Source organism: Sinohyriopsis cumingii, chromosome 2, assembly GCF_028554795.1.
Source record: "Sinohyriopsis cumingii isolate HCF-2022 chromosome 2, ASM2855479v2, whole genome shotgun sequence".
In the NCBI taxonomy this organism is placed as follows: Eukaryota; Metazoa; Mollusca; class Bivalvia; order Unionida; family Unionidae; genus Sinohyriopsis; species Sinohyriopsis cumingii.
The window spans coordinates 30,053,345-30,078,171 of NC_142962.1; the positions used below are offsets into that span (position 1 = coordinate 30,053,345).

At 34.2% G+C, this 24,827-nt stretch overlaps 1 protein-coding gene across 2 annotated transcripts in view; it reads right to left on the bottom strand.

Annotated features, from left to right (window-relative positions):
* The window catches only part of LOC149804550 (mannan endo-1,4-beta-mannosidase-like), a 38,258-nt gene that overhangs the window by 13,050 nt on the left and 381 nt on the right, over positions 1 to 24,827 (bottom strand). Inside the window, exons 2-9 of one of the 2 annotated variants that reach the window (XM_089932790.1) lie at positions 22,941 to 22,992; positions 16,280 to 16,414; positions 12,640 to 12,735; positions 9,157 to 9,375; positions 6,104 to 6,298; positions 5,194 to 5,388; positions 4,444 to 4,675; positions 1,118 to 1,271 (exon numbers count right to left, since the gene is read on the bottom strand). In XM_089932790.1, the coding sequence (XP_089788916.1) occupies positions 1,118 to 1,271; positions 4,444 to 4,675; positions 5,194 to 5,388; positions 6,104 to 6,298; positions 9,157 to 9,375; positions 12,640 to 12,735; positions 16,280 to 16,414; positions 22,941 to 22,992 (1,278 nt within the window). The remainder of the gene's footprint in view (positions 1 to 1,117; positions 1,272 to 4,443; positions 4,676 to 5,193; positions 5,389 to 6,103; positions 6,299 to 9,156; positions 9,376 to 12,639; positions 12,736 to 16,279; positions 16,415 to 22,940; positions 22,993 to 24,827) is intronic. The other variant, XM_089932797.1, reaches the window with a different exon arrangement.

Here is a 24,827-nt window from a genome sequence, read left to right on the forward strand (position 1 = left end):
CATGCTGTCACTGCCTTAAACATGTATCAGGACTCCATGTTATCCCTGTCTTAGACATCTATGAGGACTCCATGATATCACTGTCTAAAATATCTTTCAGGACTCCATTTTATCACTGCCTTAAACATCTATCAGAACTCCATGTTATCACAGTCTTTAACATCAATCAGGGCTAAATACTGTCCCTGTAGAGAATATCTATCAGGACTCCATGTTATCACTGTCTTAAACATCTATTAGGACTCAATGCTGTCACTGTCTACAATATCTATCAGGACTCCATGTTATCACTGTCTTAAACATATATCAAGGCTCAATACTGTCACAATCTAGGATATCTTATACAATCATATTAGCACGTTCTTTTTAATTTTCTTTTAGTTTAGTGCTGATGTCCCCGGTTTAGAAAACTGCATTCCTTTACGAGATAGTGATAATGGTATATTAAAGCACCTCCAGCATTGCTCGTACAGCATTAAAAAAAAAATGTTATTTTATCTCTTTATACGAAATATAAAATCTTGAAATATAGGCTGTACATCTACGTTTTTGTACATTACTAGAGAGACTATACATTCCTCTCCACTTTGCAATGGCAGGTACCCTGTGCTGAGCAGCAAAACAGAACTGATCATGCGGTCATTGTCAGCGGCGGATCCCGATTTGCTTTTCCTCTCAGGCTATTTTCACCGACTTTTTCTCCTTTTCAGTGAAATGTGTTATATTAGAGATGGTTGGGGTAGGGGTGGGGGGAACACACAGCTAAATCCGAAATAACCCTAAATCAGATAATGCTGTACTAGTTTGGTTACATGTCGACTAACTAGTAGCAGAAATAACAATTGAGAATAGAAAGAGTACCAGTAATTCAATTAATAATTTCTTGTTTAATGAAAACAGAAGTTAAAGTAAAACCTATATTTTGATTTCAATAGCGCCGCCCCCAAAGCAAATAGTATATAAAAATATCTCTACTTAGCAAAAGAGTCCTTTTGAAAATCGATAAACAACAAGATGAAATTCACTGAGAACTGTGGTAAAAAATAGTGAAAAAAGTAAACAGCGATGATGTGTCGTACGAAAATACAAAGGCTTATAAGTATGTAAATCAATGTACCATTTGTTTTCCACCAGCTTTGATAAGACATTGGTCCTTGTATATGTTCCTGTGTCCAAAATTGTCAGTTACAGAGACAGGAGACCAGGATCCGGCGGTCACTTGGGCCTGTGGATCTGTCCTTCGTATAGCATCTACCTGCCAGTTGATAAATCTGAAAAACAATAGGGTGTTAAAATACATAAACGTACCAAATGAACATTAAAAGACTCTATTTTAAATTCCATTTGTTACTGATACCTTCTAATTTTAGGTCAAGACTTTTCCATATCGAAGTTCAGTCTCAACTTTCCTGAAATCAGTACAAACTGCTCATTAACTGGATACGATACATGCCTGACCATATATTAATGATACGACAACTGCCTAACCATCTATTAATGTTAATTGGAAGCTAACTGGTTTTTCGTCTCCGCGAATCACGAGACCAACAAATACTATTTTGATTTGCCAGAACTTGATTAATACTGTACAGATAGATAACAAACCACAGCCTACTTGATTCAACACAAATAATATTAAAATATGTTATTTACCCTCTTTATCCCAGCAGGCTGGGCCACAGCCACGGCCTTTAAAAGGAAAGGGTGTTTCTATTGGCAATTACAGTTTATGAATAACAGATTGTAATATATTTGGAGTATGCGCATATGGTTATAGCGCTCGGTTTTAAGGAATTCTTAGATTTTTGAGATTACTTGTTTGATTATTGGAACTCGGTCCAGTAGAAATATTCCATAGCCCGAAATAATCAGCCAATTACTAGGAGAAAACGTCACAGAGTGAAGTGTTAGTGAGATTCCATGATGCCATAGTATACTTTTGGTGAATTCAGGTCAGAGCCGCATGAGTGTCCCTGTCATCCCTATTAAAATCTAGTGGTGTACATTGGTTGTGTGACTGCATGTGCAGTATTTGTGGTTGAAAACTGGTAAATTACACAATGGAATAACAATAAGGACTTTTCCGTCGTCGGCAGATACAATTTATGTGGCCAAGTGGGCAAATGTGATGCAGTTTTACAGGGGAAATGTGGCTCAAAACCATGATTTGACTGGCCTAAGGTGAAGTAGTAAAAATAGTTCCCTGTGTTAGGGGATATTTGTATAGTTTTACGGCGTGAACTGCTGACGGTACGGAAAGATGATGAAGAGAAACCATGCTGATGTGCGGTTGATAGACAATTGGAAAATTGTGAGATCTGTGGTCTTGCATGGATTAGAGTAAAATTTATTAATAGAATGGACACGTTGGACTCTTTAATTTACATTAGAAGTTGTATAGAAGTCTTTGGAAATTTGGAGAAAACTTATGACCTTTAGTGAAATCGCGCTAGGGTTTGACACTGCTCGGTCAAGCAAATAATCCTGGTTAGTAACAATATCAATGTCATTTAACTTATGTATATCTATATTGTGTATTAAACTTTTAGTCAACGAATGTAGATTGCATTGATGTATAAATATCTTGTTAATTTGAGTTTGTGGTCTATATAATGAACCTGTTTGGGGTAACTTCCCATGGGATGATTAAGTTAGGTGGTTTGTGTTGCGACATGAATCAAGTTGGAGGTATCGTAATTGAGTCGTAGGGATTTATTTAAGGAAGAAGTGAACAATTATTCATTCCAATTTGTATTACTGTTTTTATTTTCAGTCTGCAGAAGTATTTAATGTTGTGTTTAGATTTAATTTCAAATGAATCATTTGTTTGGATTTTTCGCCAGACAAAATTTTGTTATGACGTAATATAAGAAAGTAGGTTTTCTATATGGCTGTCAATGAAGCCACCCCATTGCTAGGGAACCCATCTGGATCATAAAGAATCTCCTAGTAAAATTTCCTGAAAACTTGATCCAAACTAGCCTGGCCGCTCGCTTGATGAAGTGAAAAACAAAAGAAAAAATAAAACGTTTTCCACATCGTTGCTAAGCAAACCATATCCGGACACAGATTTTATAGAGTATTTTGTAAGACACATTACTGCCAAGTCTGATTAAACAAGCTGAAGATAGTATTTAGCTGATGGTTATTAAGGAAGCCACTTAATTGCCGTCAGAACCAATATGGCCACAATTTTCACAGAGCATGCCTTAATAAATATTCTTATGAAGTTTCTTTAATAGATTAAGCCATTCTTGAGAAAGTGAAAATTGGTTTTCCATATTGTTCCAATAGAAAACATACCGTTGTTAAGGGAGTCACTCAGAGCATAATTTTGGGAGAGCATGCCCAGATAATGATTCTTACTGAGACCTATCCGTTTTGGATCAGCCGGTTTAAAGAAGTCAAAAGTAGGCGTTCCATAATTCCAAAAAGTCGAAAGCTAAGGCGTAACATAGTGCTAAAGAAGTCGACAGTAGGTGTTCCATATTGTTGCCATGAAGGTCACGCTGTGTACAGAGGATTTCATAAAGAAGATAACACACACACACACACACACACACACACACACACACACCTGTAAAGTTTTAGATAAAATCGAAAATAGCACAAGTGGACTGATGGATGGAATGCGCAGAACAGTTGCAAAAACTTACATGAGATTTCGATGGGTTAGCTAAAATACTGTCTCAGACAACCTTCCTGAGAACTTAAACGTTTGACACGAACAATATTATACGATTTACAGACAAAGCTTTATAAAATAGGCTTTTCGTATTTGTTGTGGCGAGATCTTCTCCAATGGATGTTTGGCACTTCTGACATACCCTTTATTGTTTTCATTCGATGTAGTAGACCGGCTCACCTCCTCTATGCAATGTGATCAGCTGCCGGATAAATTTTACTACATTTTTTATTAATGGAATGTAATTAATGTAGGCCATTTCGATAATCGCCCATGTATGTTTTGTACCAAAACTCCTGATGCATAATTGTCGAAAATTAATTCCATTAAAGCGGTGTGGGAAGAGTATCATTATACACACACGCTTAATGCGCAGGATTTCTGTCATCTCCACATATTCTTATAAAAGCTTGGAGACAAGGATAAAACAGCATCAGATAAACAAGGCTAAAATAAGTCATGTATCTGGATTTTTTTTCCCATTCCTCTACAATGATAAAGCTTACTAAAGGATTACGGAATGATACAAGATATATGACGTCTAACTCTAATACAAATGTCAAACATTATTAACGCCACAGCAAACACTATCGCCACCAGGGAAGTGATATAGTAACTGTGATACTATTGTTGTTAACCATTCTGAGGAACTACATATACGTTTTTTCCTTTTGATGTGAAGGCTAACGTACAACTTACGTTTGCATACCTTGGATGTGCTTTCTGCTGGTTTTGGGGAATAAAAGAACAATAAAAACCTGAGATATTCTTGGATCGTGTACATTCTTCCTGCCCAACCTGCTCCACTATTTTGCAGGAAGCGGCTGTCGAAGCAAGGGTCATTGTTCATTTCCCCAGAGATCATCTCTCCTTCCGGCTCGTTAATTATGTCCCAACCCCCGAGGCCAGGTTCGTCCTTCAGGGCCATCACCATGGGGATGAGGGCGTTGTCAATGTATGACTGAAGCTTGGCTGTACTCTTAACCAAACCTTAAAGGGGTCACCATAAAAATATGCAAATGACTACAAAAACCCAATGAGCGATTAAGGTGTCAAACTTATCAAGCGACCAGTTTGCATGTATAACACCACTATTTTCGTCGAATCAGCTTTTTATTACATTGCTAGTATATTGTCTTTTTCATATAAGAAGTATTTACTCCCTAATGCTCAGTCAGGGCCTGTCTGTTTATACATAGTTACATATTTTAATTGTATCAAATCAGCATCTACGCAAACAAGATAAAATAACATGTATTTAAATAAGCCTCTACGCATTAATAGATGATGATTAGCCGACAGGCTTTATTGCAGAAAGCAATGCTTGTTAATAATTAACATTTGTTTAAAAATTAAGGCAATCGTTTCAAAAGTTTGTTATTTAGTGAATGCTCTCTTTCACCAAAAATTATATGCTCCTGATTTTAATTTTCGATGTTAGATGAACTAGTGCAATGAACTTGTCATTGTTACATTAGATCTCCTTAAAATGAAACTTAAACATATACCATCAAGGTGGTGGTGGAAATTCTGTTTCACAGCTGCATTCCAAAGCGTTGGGAAGACCAAGATTCCGTGCTGACCGGCAAACCGAATGTACTGCTGCATATCACTTATAAAGGTCCCGTCCCTGTCTAGTCCCGTGACGAAACCATTGCCGTCAAACTGTGGGGACGTTTCGCCTTCTATGTGTATCCATACTCCTTGGAATGAAAATAACACTTGGCTTCAGTGATGCAAGACGTTAAAATTGAGATTTTATTCATGGAAACCACATACTTTTAATAGTAAGACCGCAAAAGCGAAACTGCATGGGCATACAGCTGCATCTAAAATATCAACAGGTAACTGATCTAAGTTAGTTTTCTTTCAAACGGATCTAGTCTTACAAATATCTTTTATTTAACTTATTGTGTGTGCAAAACTGCGTGCATTAATGCACTGTGGATGAAACTATTAAATAATAAGTTAGGTCGTAAAAATATCAAAGAAGAGTAGGACAACATAATTGCAAACTGTAGTCAACAACTCTCTCTCTCTCTCTCTCTCTCTCTTGTAAATCTTCAAAACGTGTCGACAATATAAGCTTAATTCAGGTGTTAGTAAGCTTGAATTTAGATATTTAATTTTGGCACCGACAAAGTATATGAGCTATTGCATATATATATATATATATATATATATATATATATATATATATATATATATATATATATATATATATATACGAACCTTGCCTTCAATAGTTTTCTTATAATTTATTCTTGCTTTTTGTGGAGTTTCTATTTCAATCGACAAAATAGTATTGACATTAAGCAAACAATGCCGACACTTATTTTCTAAAATAATCCGTTCAAGGAAAACAAATATATTAATTCACCTAACGGACACATTGAAGTATGTGTTTCACACACTTACGAATGGAATTCCCTCCGCTCTCGTGCATTTCTCGAATGACCTTTTCATACACCTCACGTCGGTACTGATATTGACCGTTGCCAAAGTCGTATGCATAAGCGACCCATGCTTGGTTGATTCCCGAAAGAAACACTCGTTGCCCGTTCATGGCGAAATGTTTCCTGTCACTGTCAATTGACAGCTTGTGGAGATTTCCTGTAACCATATATACGAGTCGTATAAAATCCTGTAACCATGGATACTAGTCATATAAAATTCTGTAACCATGGATGCTAATTGTATAAAATCCTGTAACCATGGATACTAGTCGTATAAAATGCTGCAATAATGGGTGCGAGTCGTATAAAAAGCAGAGAACGTTTAAAGTAAAAATACTTACTCTGTAGCTCAGACTTGTATTGGTGTTACAATGTAATTTTTAAGAATTTTTTTTAGAATGTATGATTTTTGGAGTTGTGAATTGAAATCATATAATTATAATAAAAGTATGATTTTTTTTAAAATTGTAATTTAAATTCACGTAAGAAAGGAAATGATTGTTAGAATTGTTGTATTAACTGATTTTACAACAAAGCCATCAGTTATACAGCTAAATAAATAATAAATAAATAAATAAATAAATATATATATATATATATATATATATATATATATATATATATATATATATATATATATATATTAAAACAAGTAGATGCTATTATTCACTGTATATTGTGGCTCTACGCCAGCTCCATTATAAGACGACAGAAGCATCTAATAAAACTATATTCAGTACTAGCTATGATTTACGAATTCCCAGACATTGGTGTAAACAAAAGCTAGAGTGGTTCTGACCAAGCCAGGTATCACTGTAGCATGAGGGTCATGCGTGATCCAAGGGTAAAGTGAAGCTGGAAATTGTAAGGCATGCCTATTATGGTAAAGTCGACGTCCCGAAGAATAGAATCACTATATATATCCCACACCCCCACGGCTTCGTCAATAATTGCTGCCGTACACTTAGACCTCGACTTCCTGTTTTCCAGGTAAGAGTTATGTAATTAGTTGTTGTTATAGATTTTTCTGTGTAACACGTTTAGAGATTATTTCATTTGCCTCTGGAAAGCTTGTAACATGTTATTATTGTTATTAGTAGTAGCAGTAGTAATCTACAATATGAATTTTTAAATATAGTGTTTCTTGGATTGTTTAAATTTATTTAGAATTTGTTTTAATCTAGAATATTAAGATTTGTTTTTGTAGAAATGGTTTGTTAGAACTTCATGCTACAAATAACTTATTTAGAAATAAAATACCTTCGAAATTACAGAAAATAATATCCTAGTTTAGAATTAAGATTTAAAAAAATGCGTTGATTGAGAATAACCTTGGTATTAATTTGTGTTATTTGACTCTTGAGCATTTTTGCACCATTGGCAATTTATATTTGGCTTTTAATTCTGAAATACGGAAATTATAAAATTGTGCGAAGTTGGTTAGCTCTAATTAAATGAAACATTTTTTTATTTTATAATTTAAATGAATTGTGTGTAATTTGTCCTCTATAGCTAGTGTAGTTTGTTTAATTTTAATAAAAGAATTGCTACCGTACACTTAGACCTCGACTTCCTGTTTTCCAGTTCAATCTCAGTACATCTTCGCACATATTAGCGATGTAACACCTATATCGATAGGGTGACACCGACGCTTAAGGAAGTCAGAATAACACCTTTCTCCTTCTCTTTCGATCTATGACCACAGCAATATGGAATCAGAATCATTAACATTCCCATCATCAGTCTTCATGAAAATTGGTGAATTAACATAATAATTTAACACTTCCAATTTTCATTTGTTTCATGATATTGGCATTAAATCTGCATATTGTGTCGTAACTCTTGTCTTTGCTCTTTTCTCATCGTCTGAAAACTCATTCAGGAAAAATTAATGAATTGAAACTTAGCTGTAATCGCAAGCAAATTTATTGGACAAAAATACATTTCTTATCATTGTTTCTAGAGTTTATTATTACCATTATCGTTTATTAATGTTCATTTCACATTTTGAAAAGTGGGTACATTCTTGTATTGTTCCAGTTGTCTTACTGAAGGAAATCTTTTGTTCACTCTGTAGCCCTGTACAGACTTATTATCGTAGTCCTGTACAAAGTTTATTATCGTAGCCCTGTACAGACTTATTATCGTAGTCCTGTACAAAGTTTATTATCGTAGCCCTGTACAGACTTATTATCGTAGCCCTGTACAGACTTATTATCGTAGTCCTGTACAAAGTTTATTATCGTAGTCCTGTACAAAGTTTATTATCGTAGCCCTGTACAGACTTATTATCGTAGCCCTGTACAGACTTATTATCGTAGCCCTGTACAGACTTATTATCGTAGTCCTGTACAAAGTTTATTATCGTAGCCCTGTACCGAGACTTCTTATCGCAACCATGTACAGAGAGCTATTTTCGTAGCCCTGTGCAGATGTATTATCGTAGAGATTTATTGTCATAGCCTTGTACAGAGATTTATTATCGTAACCCTGCACACACATTTATGGAAGAATGCAGTCATCAGTACTCATATGCCACTTAAAACGTTCTATTGTATACATTTTCTTATTGTAATTTGGGAACATCAAATATGGCTGCCCTTCGTTATTTGCTTCATTTAACATACTTTTTTCCACTAGAGGTAAGTGCTAAGGAAAAATTGTTGTTGTTTTTTTTTTTTTTTTTTGGCTAGAACGTCCCGACCATGTTCTGGAGATATATCGCCTGGTAAGTTTTGCCGTATGTAAAGGTAATATAATTCTGTTACAACCACCAAGTCAAGTTTGAAAATGTCATGACAATGCACGAAACTACATATATTTTGCATGTTATCAAATATCAAAAGGAACGATTGCACACATCGTGTAAATGTACACACGAGCTAATTTCTTATCCAAAAAACGATATATTGTCTTTACAGCTTAGATTTTATCTTTCCGATCTGTATTTGAAATATAATTAAAGAAATCCACTATAAATGTATAATTATCACAGGATAATTCATAGCCACGTACCCTGAGGGTTAGTTACTCCTGGTACTTGCAACTGGTTGGTAGCTTGTGTGGGCATTGTCCTCGCGGTGGACAGAGTTGTCACTACGTCCCCGGTGACATTGCAGACGGCGAATGCTTTGGTGTCATTAGCTGTACAACTGTGATTGGTCCAAACACCAACATACGAGTGACTCAGCATCTTCACACATTGTCCCATAGTGTACGTGGCTTCCGCGTTGCCTGAAAGATTCATTGGTCAGAACTCAAAATAAGTTGCTGCTAGTAAGGGAGAGAGAGAGAGAGAGAGAGAGAAAGACTATTTTAAAACTTAGCAAGAAGAAAATAGACACCTCCAAATTGAATACATGAATCAATACAAGAAACAAAAATACACGGTCATGAAAATTTCAAATTAATTCAGTTGATATGAGTTAAAATTTTACAGGCGATTAAACAAAATTATTTAGACATAATCAAAATGTAAACTATTAGGTGTTCCATCTTTTGCTCTCTACAAAAGATTTTTCAACTTCACAAAACCTGAACGTGTTATGGAAAGATCTCGATAAAGATAATGCTGTTACAAAGTACCTCATTTAACTGCTTCTATTGGTATTGGTGAAACACTAGTTAGACGAAAGCTAGTGATAACAGGTTCCAAAATGATAAAAATAAGAGAAATAACAAATAAATCAAAGTTTTAAAAACTGATCTGTATCATTTGATGGGATTTAATTCGCATTTAATCGTCGTTATGACATCTTCTTGTGCTTTCCTGAAGCATTTAGGTATGAGGTAACCATATATGTCTGTAATAGTAAAAGTTGTTATAGTCAATGGGAAAAAAAAAAAATTCATCGATTACAGGTCATTGAGTACACTTACTTTTTGTTATTTTGAGCGGATTTGTTTATCCTCCCTTGACTCTTTAAACGTATGTTTAAATGTAATCACGCTGTTATTGTTTAACATTATGGGTTTTTGTTCTGTCTTGACTCTTTCGACTTGCGGTGATTAAATGTAATCACGCTAGCATTGTTTCACGTTATGGGTTTTTGTCCTCCCTTGACTCTTGTTATGTATATTCAGTTTGCTTTGTTTGTTTGTTTTATTTTATTTTATTTCATTACGTGTCCAAAACTGAGATCATTTCTGCTTGACCCAAATTTGCTTATTTATTTTATTCATGGTAAACAAACCGCTCCGGTGGCCTAGTGGTTAGAGCGTCCGACCCGGATGCGGGAGGTCGTGGGCTCACTTTAAACTGCCACAGTGCAGACATCGTAGCAATATGACTGGAAAATTGTTAAAGCAACGTTAAAAATCTAAATTATACACACACACACACTCATGGTAAACAATCGATACATAGCTGAATTATTCTCTATATGTATGGGTTTAAAATCAGTATTATTATAAATAGAAGTAAATATGTTTATTTGGGTCAAGGTTTTGGAATATCCTAAGTGAATTTTACAGGTTATTATTTTTATTTTGTAAACATGAGGATCATTCTAGATGGTTATTTTCCATTAGGTAATTTTTTTTTATATAGAAAATGTTATTTGTGACCTGAGGTCAAGTAAAAAATAAATTATATAAGGACTATCTCAACAGAATTTAACTTCTACATTTCTTAAAATTTAAAGACAGCTATAACATAAGTGACTACGTACTGGTGTACCAAATATATAATATGCTGCAGAGAAATTAAATAAATGGAAAGAATGTTGTCCGATTGTTAAGGTGTATAAGTTGTTTGCTAATTCTAAAGCATACAAATATAAACTTCCTTTTTTATAGGAAAGGTAGTTTCTTTGTGTTGATTTGTGTGCATCTATAAAATCATCCAACACAAAGAACTGTCATAAATTAAACATCTGACAAATAATATGAAAAAATATATCGATCAATCATTCTCATCTCATGTTGCCGCACATTTTAACAAGAGTTCCCATACTTTGCAAGATTTCTCCTTTCAACCTATTGTTATAGCTGATTCTGAGATGGAACGTCTGCTAAAGAAAACCTATTGGATTCACCGTCTTAATACGGTACATCCAAAAGGTCTAAATTCAAAAACACTATACGACATTCATTAATCTTTTTGTAATTATGTCCCCTGTTTACAATTAGTTAAGAATATTTTTATATTATTCTAATTAACAGAATAACTTAACTAGTGAAAGTATAAACTAATATCATAAAAATAAGTTTACTAATTCTTTAAAAAATGAAAGTACAATTTTAAATAAATTCTCAGTACAATATGATTAATTATTTATAAAATACTTGATTATACGTATAATGCACAACATAATTGTTTATTATATAAATTGAGTTCTGATGAAATATTGAACATTCGTCAAGAATATATCAAGATATATTACTATTCTTTAATTTTTTTATTTTTCATTTTTATTTTTATTCTTTAAATATGCATTATGCATAATAAAAATATTAATAAAACTGCTAATCTCTATTTATTCATAAAATTGTATATGTATATCTCTATACATATATATATAGCCACTGGTATAAACATTCGTGCGTAATCAGACACACCGCATGATGACTAATGACCAAGCAGTTACCTAATGCATAATCACTTAGGATTCCATTGACAGAAATCAAGGCAAATATATATTAATACTGAGATAATACTGACATACACTAACAAGACTGGAAAACTCTGTCTCTTTATCTTTCATTAAATATAAATGCAGAGAGATAAAAATATACACCAACAAGACCGGAAAATGATGTCCCTTTCTCATAGTGAACGCTTTTATCACAGTGAACGCTTTTATCATAGTTAACGCTTTTGTCATAGTGAACGCTTTTATCGCTGTGAACGATTTTATCATAGTGAACGCTTTATCATAGTGAACGCTTTATCATAGTGAACGCTTTTATCATAGTGAACGCTTTATCATAGTGAGCGCTTTATCATAGTGAACGCTTTTATTATAGTGAACGATTTTATCATAGTGAACGCTTTATCATAGTGAACGCTTTATCATAATGAACGCTTTTATCATAATGAACGCTTTATCATAGTGAACGCTTTTATCATAATGAACGCTTTAAGATGATCCTCTATATTTACCAAAAATATTAAATCACATGCTCATAAAACTAAGTTTCAGATGGTCTGTTCAGTGGCTTTTGTTCATAGGTTTGATATATATATATATATATATATATATATATATATATATATATATATATATATATATATATATATATATATATATATATATACCATAAGCAACATAATAAAGCAACATTTGAACTATAAGATGTTGAATTATATGAAAATTATCTGATTTTTGATCACATATTTTGCCAAACAGACATACATAAAACCAATGCTGTATAATTAAGCTAATTACAAAGACCCCACCAAAGTTATTAACGAATATTTGAATCAATGTATTTCCAAAATTAATGAACACAATAGTTTAGAAAAGCAGAACAATGCAATATCATTATGAAACGCACCTTCATACCAGTTAAAGAAGTTAACTGGCGATGAGTCAAGCCATTTGAAAACGTGCTCGTCCGTTAGAATGAGACCGATCCAACAGTCGTGAGCAACTGCAGCCAGAGAAGACAGAAAGAACATAATGTAGTAACTGAAAGCTTACTGAAATATGAATATCGTATACATTTTAATCAGATAGCTAACTTTTCTGCAAAAAATAACAATAGACAGAAAGAGATTAGAGCACCTTCTTCACTCCCTGTAGAAATGTTAACAAAGTTTGAAAGAAATCCATTTGGACGACTGAAGCAGTGGTATCTTGATAAAGGTTTTTGAATTAATGTATTATTAGATAAAATTATTGAAGGAATGAACTTGATCCAAAAATCTCAAATAGATACAGATAAAAAGTCTTTCAAAGTCAACTAGTAATAATACATGTATATTTATCTCGTAGTTAAGATCATGTTGTAACATATATCAAATTTAGGTGTTATTTCCAATTGATCTTTTTTCAGCATTCTGTTTTATGTATTATATTTGCAACGGAAACATAATTAAGTTGCATGCGACATTTACAAAGGATAATGTATGTCAATTTTCAAATGCTGTTTTAGTATATCACCTTTATGTAGGCATTTAACTGTTCCATGTCCGTGTATTTTATAAATATTTCAATTATCATATTATTGCCCTTTCTAAGCAGCTTCCTAAATCTATAAATAGAAGTCAAACATTTACTGGTTGAAACGGGGACAGACTACACCTTTTTTGTATTATTAAAACATGCATGAATTTCTTCATATGTAATTATGCATTCTAATTGATAGGATTAAAGATTGTATATTTCGTGTGCATTAATATCTTTTATAATTATGTTTATATGTATTTGTTTTCTTCAATACAACATTATGGTAATCCTTAACTTCATTCAATTGCAGTTCTATTAAAATAGCATCCTCTCCCATTATTATATATTTTTTTTCATCGATTAAACATACGTAACTCTGATTATTGAAAATGGCAGTTTTAGAGATGACACATCATTCATCCTCGATGGTACCTTCTGGTCATTAAATGCGGTTTTGCTACTCTTTCTGGCCATAAAATACACATTCTCAAGACAAAATGTGTTTGGATTGCTCGTAGAGAATTCGTGCTGAAACATGCCATGATATATTAAAATTACAATGGGCACACTAGTTCACAATAATAGGCATCCAATTTCTGTTAATTAAAAATACTTACAAATATACTATGAGAATTAATGGTAGAAAGTCAAGAGCAAAATATATTGTTTAAAAGAGTTTTACACATTTAGGAGGAAAAGCTGTCGTAGAAACCTTGGTGTTTCCAGTTATAAATCAGTGTGTGTGTGCATGTGTGTGTGTGTGTCCATACCAAATCCGATAGTTCAGATGATACACAAACTCAATAAATTATTTTGTAATTCATTTAGAACTCAAGAGGTGTAGAATTAAAATGAAAACAGTACAATATATGCTTTTGAGTGGACTAAAACTGAGATTTGTTGATAAATTAAGGCATTGCAAATTGTATGAATTCGACGTCTCTTTCAGACAAATGCAAATTTGGTCAAAAGTTTTGGGAACAAAAGCATGCAAAACAAATTTAGTAGCAGGGTTTGGCCAAGCATATACTGAACATTAGATAATGACGACCCAATATTCCTTTCGGTAAATTTATTAAAAGCACTGAAGACAAAATTCCTGCGAAAGCACTGAAGCCAGCACTACAAGTGAGGAAGAGACTAACTTGTCCACAAGTAAAATGAGTGTTAAAGGCTATTACTAGACTATTTAATAAATAATTATTAACTCCTCTTTCATTTGTTCCAGGATAAAAGTAGCTACGATAAACTTACTATAAAGTCTGTGACATTTATTTAAATTTTTTTCATTATTATACCTAAATTTATTTCTTTTCAACATACACTATTTAGCAAAACTTGTTCATTAGAACTATAGAGCGGATCTAGAAATATCAACAAAGTATCTTGATGAGGGTGTATAAAAAAATAGGCGAAATAGCAAAACTGAACACACGGCGGCAAAACGTCCGAAAGGTCGTACATTTTAAGCGTATTATGGCCATACTTTCAGCCATTTAATTGTTTGAAAAAATCTGAATTTAGAAAACGTTCCAATTGTTTCATGCCTTTTAATCTCTGGGGAAGGGGGTTGTGGTGTCGCCGGCTACACCCCCAATCAGACCCCTGAACTCATATTGATTGATCTGGGGTTTTGTTCTTAATATTTGTTATCTGACTTAAAGCGAATTGATTCCTTTCTTTATATAAGTGTTAGTTGTGCACCTTTTTCTATGATTATCTTGTTTTCAGTCTTCAAAATTGTAACTAGATTATGTAGCTTGTCACTAAGCAATGTCCATTTTTGTCTATAGTTACAAATACGTGTATCTGCGACAGTGTTAATTTTCGTCTATATTTAGAAATACGTGTATCTGCGACAGTGTTAATTTTCGTCTATAGTTAGAAATACGTGTATCTGCGACAGTGTTTATTTTTGTCTATTGTTAGAAATACGGGTATCTGCGATAGTGTCCATTTTTGTCTATAGTTAGAAATACGTGTATCTGCGACCGTGTTCATTTTTGTCTATAGTTAGAAATACGTGTATCTGCGAAAGTGTTCATTTTTGTCTATAGTTAGAGATACGGGTATCTGCGACAGTGTTCATTTTTGTCTCTAGTTTGAAATACGTGTATATGCGACAGTGTTCATTTTTGTTTATAGTTACAAATACGTGTATCTGCGACAGTGGTCATTTTCGTCTATAGTTAGAAATACGGGTATCTGCGACAGTATTCATTTATGTCTATAGTTAGAAATACGGGTATCTGCGATAGTGTTCATTTTTGTCTCTTGTTTGAAATACGTGTATCTGCGACAGTGTTCATTTTTGTCTATAGTTACAAATACGTGTATCTGCGACAGTGTTCATATTTGTCTGTAGTTAGACATATGTGCATCTGCTACAGTGTTCATTTTTGTCTATAGTTATAAATACATGTATCAGCGACAGCGTTCATTTTTGTCAATAGATATACGTGTATCTGCGACAGTGTTCATTTTTGTCTTTACTTACAAATACGGGTGTCTGCGACAGTGTTCATTTTTGTCTATAGTTAGACATGTGTAGCTGCTACAGTGTTCACTTTTGTCTTTAGTTACAAATAAGGGTATCTGCGACAGTGTTCATTGTTCTCTATAGATATACGTGTGTCTGCGACAGTGTTCAGTTCTTGTCTATAGTTAGATATAAGTATATCTGTGACTGTTTATTTTTGGGTATAGTTAGAAACACGTGTATCTAAGACAGTTTAATTTTTGTCTACAGTTACACGAACTTAAACAACGTTCTAATATAATATCTGTTAACATATTAAGATTTTGTATTTACATAAGTTTAAAGTATGAAAGTGGGGATGCTTTGTGATGACAATTTTTTAATTTAAAGAAACATGAAATTATATAACGGAGCTAAAAATAGTCGCTTTTAACCTTCTTTTTCGCTTCTCCAGCTTCTCTCCCTCTATTTCTTTTTTTTTTTAATAAGACTTGCATAAGTAAAGAGAAACGTGTTTCAATCAAACTTTGTATATTTGGAAGCTTACTTCTCTGACATAGGGAGTTCACTTCATTGTTCTCGTATCTGTTGTGGATAGACGCTAGATGGCCGCCATGAGTCTCGCAATAAACTTCGGCTTGATAAAATGTCATCAGCGCTTGAATCAACTCCAGATGTGCCCCTGAAATTTTCAGATCGATTGAAAAAAGATACCGTCACTTCAAAAATTTTACGACGTACGATTAATGGAACGAAAAAATAAATGTAAAGAAACAAATTATAATTTGATTCAATACAAAAATTTAAATGACTCAATACAAGTGGCGTTTATTTTATCTCGAACTTTAGTCGTCCCACATAAAATCTGCGTCCATCTTATTGATGTCTGATTGCAAAGCTGTTTGAAATGTAACAGCTGAATTCAGTAGTATGATTCATAATGCTAATGTCAGGTTGTATGAAATAAATATGCAATAAAACAGTACGCTGTCATTTTCACAATAAGGAGAAAAAATAATAATGCCTGTATAAATCTTTCTTGTATACAAGAACGGGGCGCTGTTGAGATTCATGTGAATTTACATGAAAGGGCCGGTATGGGGGCCTATGGGAATTTTAACATTACGCATGCCACTATGGGATCTATACAAAAATAACTTTACTGATATTACTAACATATTACTCATATGGGATTTCTAAGGAAATTTTAACATGAGGGATGGCATAGTAAGGGTCCAGGGAAATTGAGGGTCAGTATGTAAATACATCATTACTGATAGGTCTCTACGGCGTTTTGTGGGAATGTGATGTTTCGTCTTTAACATAACTTGATCCTTTGGAAATTTAACATTTAGGCTTAGGTTTAATTATAGACAAGAACGGGACAAAAGTAAAAACTCAGAGATAAGATTCTGTGTCGAGAGTGTAATTTTGTAACTTGGAAAGTACCGTGGAAATACCGATTCTATTTTTATAGACTGATCCTGATAAGAAGGTTGATCCTATGTTACGAGTCTATGCTCTTAAAATAAGTAACAGAAAAGAGTGAAGACAACAAGCTTTGTAAAATGTCACAAATAATTTATTTCCCTAGAATATAAAGTGAAAAATGAGAAAAAATGAACGTAATTTTTACGAATTTAATCCAAAATTAATCCAAAAATTAAAATACACAAGTCCTTTCACTGAAAAGTTCTAAGTGAATCTTAGTTCAAATCCTGATGAAATTCAAGATGGAAGGGTGTGTGTCTTTGATTAGGATTTTTAACGTAGCTTCAACAATATTTCAGTCATATCGCTACGATGTCTGCAGTGTGGCAGTTTATAGTGATGTCTAGCACTGGGCCATCATGCCGCAGATATGTAGCATGATATCCCCACCCAGTCACATTATCGTGACACCAGGCCGACCAGTCCTAACACTAACCTCTTAATGCCGAGCGCCAAGCGAGGCACCTGTTAGTACCAATTTTTTATGTCTTTGGTATGACTCGACCGGGTTTCTAACCCACGACCTCCCGCTTTTGAGGCGGACGCTCTAACCACTAGGCCACCGGAGCGGTCAAGATGGAAGGCGATGACGTCTGCAATAGTCAGCGTTGAACTGATTTGTCAACAGTTTCTTGTTGAATCACAGAAAATATTATTCCAGGTTTGAATTCAGTATAAATTCCAGTCAATCTCTTTGTCCAAGAATTATATCCGAGCATTTTTATATTTCCAGGAAAAATAATCACTTGAATTCAATAATTCGAAGAAAATAAAATTCAGCCCAAACTCGTCACAACATAACACAACTTACAGTGCTAGATGTTAAAGCACGACTGACAATATTCTGACAGTCACAAGATAATATAGTTCTCTTTTTGACCTCAGATCACAAATTAGTATTTTCTAAAAACAACTATTACCTAATGGAAAATAACTTTAGAGCACGATGTACTGAGCCTTGTTAATTTAAAACATAATAGTCTATGTAATTCCTTTTGGAATCTCCAAAACACTGACACAAATCAATATGTTTACATAAATTAAAAAAATAAAAAAGTCAATCAGGTCAAATAGAACTGAACTTAGTTTTGGATAAGGTCAAGTCAAGTAAACAATGTTACTCTACAATAGGATGTAATGGAATAAAAAAATTAAAACTGACAAACAAACAAATTAAATTAAATATATATATAACACCAATTATAGGAGACATTTGTATTACCTTTATTGAACAACAAGGTTACACGTTATAAACTGTTCATAATGTTTATGTACCACGATTCACAATCATTATTAAGAGAGAGAGAGACAGAGAGACAGACAGACAGAGAGTGAAACAGAGAGACAGAGACAGACAGAGAAATTATTAAAAGAATATCCCACGTAATTATTTTAGGATAGGATAGTGTGTTTGTGTCTTTATGGAAAAGTACCATATCTTTATCTAACAAATCAAAGTAAAACGCTAAAACAGGGACGATATTTGTTGTTCATTTTCTAGGTAACACTGGACAACAAATTTTTACAAAAGTCATGTTACTGAAATAAAATTAGTCAATTCTTATCAATTTTTATGTGCTGAACACGAATATGACAGTCAAATTGCAAAATTGGCTCTAGTTTTTTTGTAATCTGCAAGAAATTAATGTTTACATAACGAAATGCATTCCAATAGTAAAAGGTCAACTGTAATAGCCTACCTATAAAAAATCAAGTCATTGACTACATCTTAGATTTCTTCGCCTGTCTCTTGTACAGCTGTTCGGGAGCATCTCTGAGGAGTGTCCAGCAGTAGTCAGCCAGCATTGTAGTGGACCATTTTCCCTGGTATCTTTGTTCCATTGTTGCGATATCTTGATGAAAACGTTCGCCGTGTTCATCACTAACAATACCACAGTTGCTAGGAAAGAAATCCAAATGGGAATGAAGGAAGTGAATCTTTAGAGACATATTGCAGCCAAGTTTCTTATACTTCATCAACATGTCTTCTACTAGTTCCTTATAGTTTTCTGCCCTAACATTTCCGAGGAAGTTTGTAGAAACTAGGCGAAAAGCATTCCATGCTTGTTTCGCGTCACCTTCCAGCAAGTTGTTGAACCGGTCATCTTTGAAAAGCTCTCGAATCTGAGGACCCACAAAAACTCCCTCTTTAATCTTTGCTTCGCTGAGTCGAGGGAATTTTTCATGCAGGTATCGGAATGCTGGCAAAGTCCGGTCAATGGCTTTCACGAAGTTCTTCATCAAACCTAGTTTGATGTGAAGGGGTGGTAGCAAGATTTTCTGAGCCTCAACCAGAGCTGGGTGTTGGATATTCTTCTCTCCAATGGCTACATTCTGCCTGTGAGTCCATTCCTTCCTCATGTAGTGCATTTCCCTTGCTCGGCTATCCCACTCGCATAAGAAACACATGTATTTTGTATATCCTTGCTGCAGTCCCATTAAAAGGGCAACTACCTTCAAATCACCACAGAGGTGCCAGCTGTACTTGTTATACTCAATGGAATTCAGTAGCTGCCTTAAGTTATCGTATGTCTCTTTCATGTGGACAGCATACGCTACTGGAATAGATGGAAGAATGTTTCCATTGTGCAAAAGCACAGCCTTGAGACTCAGTTTCGAAGAGTCCACAAATAGTCTCCATTCTTGTGGGTCATGAGTGATTTTTAAAGCATTCATGAGGCCCTCAATATCGGAACAGAATATCAGATTACTTTCCTTTCTGAAGAAAGGCTCCAATTGCTGGTGGCGCTTTCGATATGCAGTAATTGTGACATCTTCTTCTAGAAGATTCCATTGTTGGAGTCTTGATCCTAGCAATTCTGCCTTGTTCTTTGATAAGTCCAAATCACGAATCAGGTCATTTAGTTCTTCCTGTGTTATTCTGTGTGGGGTTGATGACGCACCACAGTGAAAATCTGGATCACTGCATGCTGATGGACCAGGAGAAGAACAGGTCGACTCACCTTTGTCTTCGTCAGATGAATCAAGAGAATATTCTGCTGGAGGTTCTGGAATAGGAAGTCCCTCACCATGTGGAACTGGTCTCAATGCAGACGGAATGTTTGGGTAGACTATTCTCGACTTCTTTCGCTTCGTTATTCCGCCGGAAAGAGGAGGAACCAAGCAGAAGTAACAGTCATTTAGGTGGTTGCTTGGCTCTCTCCACACCATTGGGACTGCAAACGGCATTGATGACCTTTTGCAATTCAACCACTGTGAAAGCTGTGTTGTACATGTAGCACAGCATATATGCGGAGCCCAAGGCTTGTCTTGGTCACCAACCTTGCATCCGAAGTAAAGATGATATGCCTTCTTCACTTGAGAATTGATACTTTTCTTCTGGTTGGCAAATGTCACTTCCCCACAAATATAGCAAAAATTGTCCGCGGTATTAACACACTTTCGAGGCATTACTGTTCTTTATTGTACGTAAATGGATAAAATAATAAGTTTTATGTAACAGTAGCTTGAACTGTCTCGCACAACGTCTAAAATATTTTAAATGCTGAACCTATCTGATTGGGCTTTATATAGTACACTGCTTACGTCAGCTTCAGCAGCCGCCTGGCATTAGTATAATAGGCCTACACATGTATAGTACACTGCTGACGTCAACTTACTTCAACAGCCGCATGGCATTAGTATTGCATTGCATCAGAAAATGATGCAATCAACTGTGGATGATGTGAGCATGATGGTATTATGCAATGTTACATCATTATTCCGGATGTTGCTGCAGTCCTACTGGAGAAATTTACACAGTGAAACATAGAAAATGAGGTATATGAATATCTTCAAAACGAGAGCCAATACAAATTTTTCACGGTTATATTCGTGTTCGGCACACCAAAATACTACAGATTAGGGCCTTTTCAAGTCAGTAATGATTTCACTGTTGACCAGTGTAACCTGCTGCGAATAAACCTTATTTTCGTTACAAGTATAGTCGCTGGAGGTTCAAAGTATCCTAATATTAAACAATACAAAAATTTACCTTTGTGATAATATTTTTACTCTCTCTAATATTATTATTATTATTATTATTATTATTATTATTAATAGTGAATCGTGCCATAAACATGTGGGTAAATTGTAACTTTAAAAAAACAAAACAAAGGTGATACAATGTTGCATTAGAATTCCCTCAATAAGTCCAACTTTCTCGTCGGTCGATAAATAAAATCGAATTTCCACAGTACTTTCCAAGTTCCAAAAATGAACTTTAATCATAGAATCCTACCTCGAAATTCTTACAGTTGCCCGTTTTTGTCTGTAATTAGGTTGCTATGTTAAATTTCTATAATGCTTCACAACGTCCCAGGCGTAATTATAGGTTACTAATTTGTATGGGAAAATATGAGCGAGTTTTGTAGGATTAATACTGCACGACCTTTGCGAGTAGGGTATTCATCCGAGAAAACAAGTTAATATTTTCCCATACAAATGCAGTAACAGTTTTATTACATGCTCATGTTCTTATTCTACCTAAGGTTTAATAATAAAAATACACTACAAGAAACAAAGTAATTGAAATATGCTGTATTCAGAATAAATACACAACCGTAAACTTATCAATACACAATAACAATATTAATGCGCACATAGCACTGCACAGCGACCTTTGAACTCGACAGTAGACTAAAAAAGCATTGTTGTTTTGGTCAACGTAAAATTGAAAATTTGAATCATATTGTGAATGATTGCGCATGGAGTTTGTTCTTCTGTTGATCCAGCTTGATTCTGCTTTTCTGATTTTGATGGACTGGACTATTGGGTCAATTCAGTACAGTAAGGAGAATGAATTTCAGCTGGAAATGTAGTCAAAATTCATACAGTTTCGGTGTGTATCAGGTTTTGCAGGATATATCACTCGGATTTGCAGAACTAACTAAAAAAAAAGTATATTTTGAGGAAATTCAAAATGCATAAATGTAAGTATATTTATTAACATTCTTCTTACTAGCTAAAGAAGACATGTTTATGCCCTATCACTTGCATCTCGCTGTTGGAGAGACTCCAACTATAACCTGTATCATACAGTGTGTGTCCTCTGTCTCTAGCCTAACATTGTATCAAAATAGTTACACGAGGAAAATTGCAAAGCGAATGTTGTGTGAGAGTCCTTTTAGCCAGCGGAAATAATACTTTTTCGTCGTCTTGGCTTATTGGTTCTGAGACCCTTTGTTTCCTTTCCAAACCTTCAGTTGCACTTTTTCTCGAATATGTTATCTGACAGACTTGTAAAATGGAACATCTCTGATAGATATGCGATAGTCCTTAGCCTCAATATGCTTTTCTATGCCATGATTTTTATAGACCACAGAGAGCACTGGTTATAGTCTTAACCACTCTATCTGCGAAAAGATACGAATGTTCCCTTAAATACCTGTTTCAATGATCAGAAAGGTATTTTCAGTTACTGCGCCTCTCACATTGCTAATGTCAGTTTCATTCGTTTGCTTGTTTCAAAGTTTCCTTTCTGATTCACTGAACTCGTCCACGTAGTGACATACGTAATGCTAATGTTTTCATGGGCCCCATCCGTTATCTTTAATGTATAAATTCAGCCAAGAAAATGTGAAGGAAAAAACATTTTAACCGTTCTGCCAAAAGGTGTAATAATTTTATAAATTGTTTTGTTTAACCTAAACCAGAATATTTCGTTTTTATCATTGGATATTTGACGTAATTTTTTTTTCTTGTCGAATGACGCTTACCATCTGTAGCTGATACAGTGATTCCTATAACCATCAATGCGTGAAGTAAATCCTAAAAAAGACAAGGCATCGTATTATCAATGTAGCCAATGGTATATCAAGATACTCTAGTGTTCCTTTGTGTACATTTTGTTTGAGAAAATGGAATCCAAAATACTAATGTCTGAATATGGCTGTGATGGTTTTTCGTGTGTCTACATTATTCAATTAAACAGGGAATATTATTTTTCATCGATTTGAAAGTTATTGTTTTGTAAACATATATAGCGTCTTTAAAGAATCCACTTTGCAAAGCGTGATGCCGTACAAGCCCAGTCCACATATTTAGGAAGAATTTACACGTTAGATGTTGCTATAAAGAAAAACCTATTGTGCGTGATTCCTATTTAAAAAATAAAAGAAGAGGATTAGAACGGATCATACTCAACAACTGAGTTTCGACAAATTCCAGTCTGCAGCTGACAATTGTATTTTAGTAGTTTTGTTTTCGTTTGATAAACATGTTAGAACATGTTAACTTCAAAGCAAGAAGAGGAAACTCCTTTAGAATCAGAGGCGAATGCATATTTTAAAATTAAAGAATATTTTCGATCTAGATTCGGCCTGGATATTATAAAACTTTGAAGAAGTTGAGACTCATATTGATGCAGTGTAAATTTGCGTATCATAGCATTCTTTAGGGAACGTCAAACTTTCAGAATTCGAACACCAATCACTCGAATACTCGGAATAAATTGAACGACTTGTTCAGTCCAAGGTAAGTTATATCATACAATCGCAAAACTTCTAAACCGTCCGTTTGAACAAATATGCTAGACACACATCATTCACAATAATCAACTTAAATTAATTTTTTTTATTGACCTCTAGCTCTTAGCTAAAGAATAATATCAGACTTTGGATTTTACATTTTACAATTGTAGTTTGAGTTTCATTTTGTTCCGGAAGAATTAAAAATGAGATCTTCTTTATTTTATATTCTGTCGATCTCTGATCTCTAGAGTTTGCAGTGGCAAGTAGAGATCTTTGTTTCGTGGTAATTCACCTCGATGTTCCACCAGTTTTGTATACCGCTTTCGCAGCCCTTTTATCCAGACGAATCAGCGTTCGATGTAAAGGTTCTGAACACGAACATGCCCTTTTTCGAGAAGAACCAGCGTTGGATGTTATTGAATAATTCTTTACACGTACTCCAATATATTTTAGAAACAGGCTGAACATGTTTATCTTTCCAAACTATTAACTTTGAATAACGATATTATAATGAAAAGTGAAATTGTATATCCACAAGACGCTCCTATTCGGAAACATATTTATTACTTTACTCAGCGGCAGTTTAAAGCTGTGTTAGCCCGATGCGAAATAAGGACGATGGGCCCCCAAAATCTAATCTCTATATCACTAAAGAATTTCTTTGAAATATTCCTTGAAATCTACAGGTTCGTTTTTAAAAGTCAGATTTAGTTTTAAATAATCTACTTTAATTATGATCTGTTTTAAACAAACTCCAGACTGTTCAGCCACACCAAATCGCACCTCACTAGAATCCCTACTGCTTACTTGATGTATATTTGCATATCTTTCTCTCATTTACCTTTCCGTCCGATCCACAAAAAAATCTTTGTTTTGTTCATGCCATGTTTTTAAAACATCAAATGCCAGTAGGCTGTATACTCATTCATATTATTTGTTCATTGTGCTGTAATTTTCGGTGATGGCGTAAACTAAGTATTTGTTACTTAAGTTATAATAGTCTTTCATATATGTCACACACTCGCTCTTTCAGGATTTACACATGCAACAAAATGACTTCAACAATAAATATTATTAAAAAGAATGATTCAGACAGACAGACAGACAGATAGAGAGATCGATGGACTTCAGTTA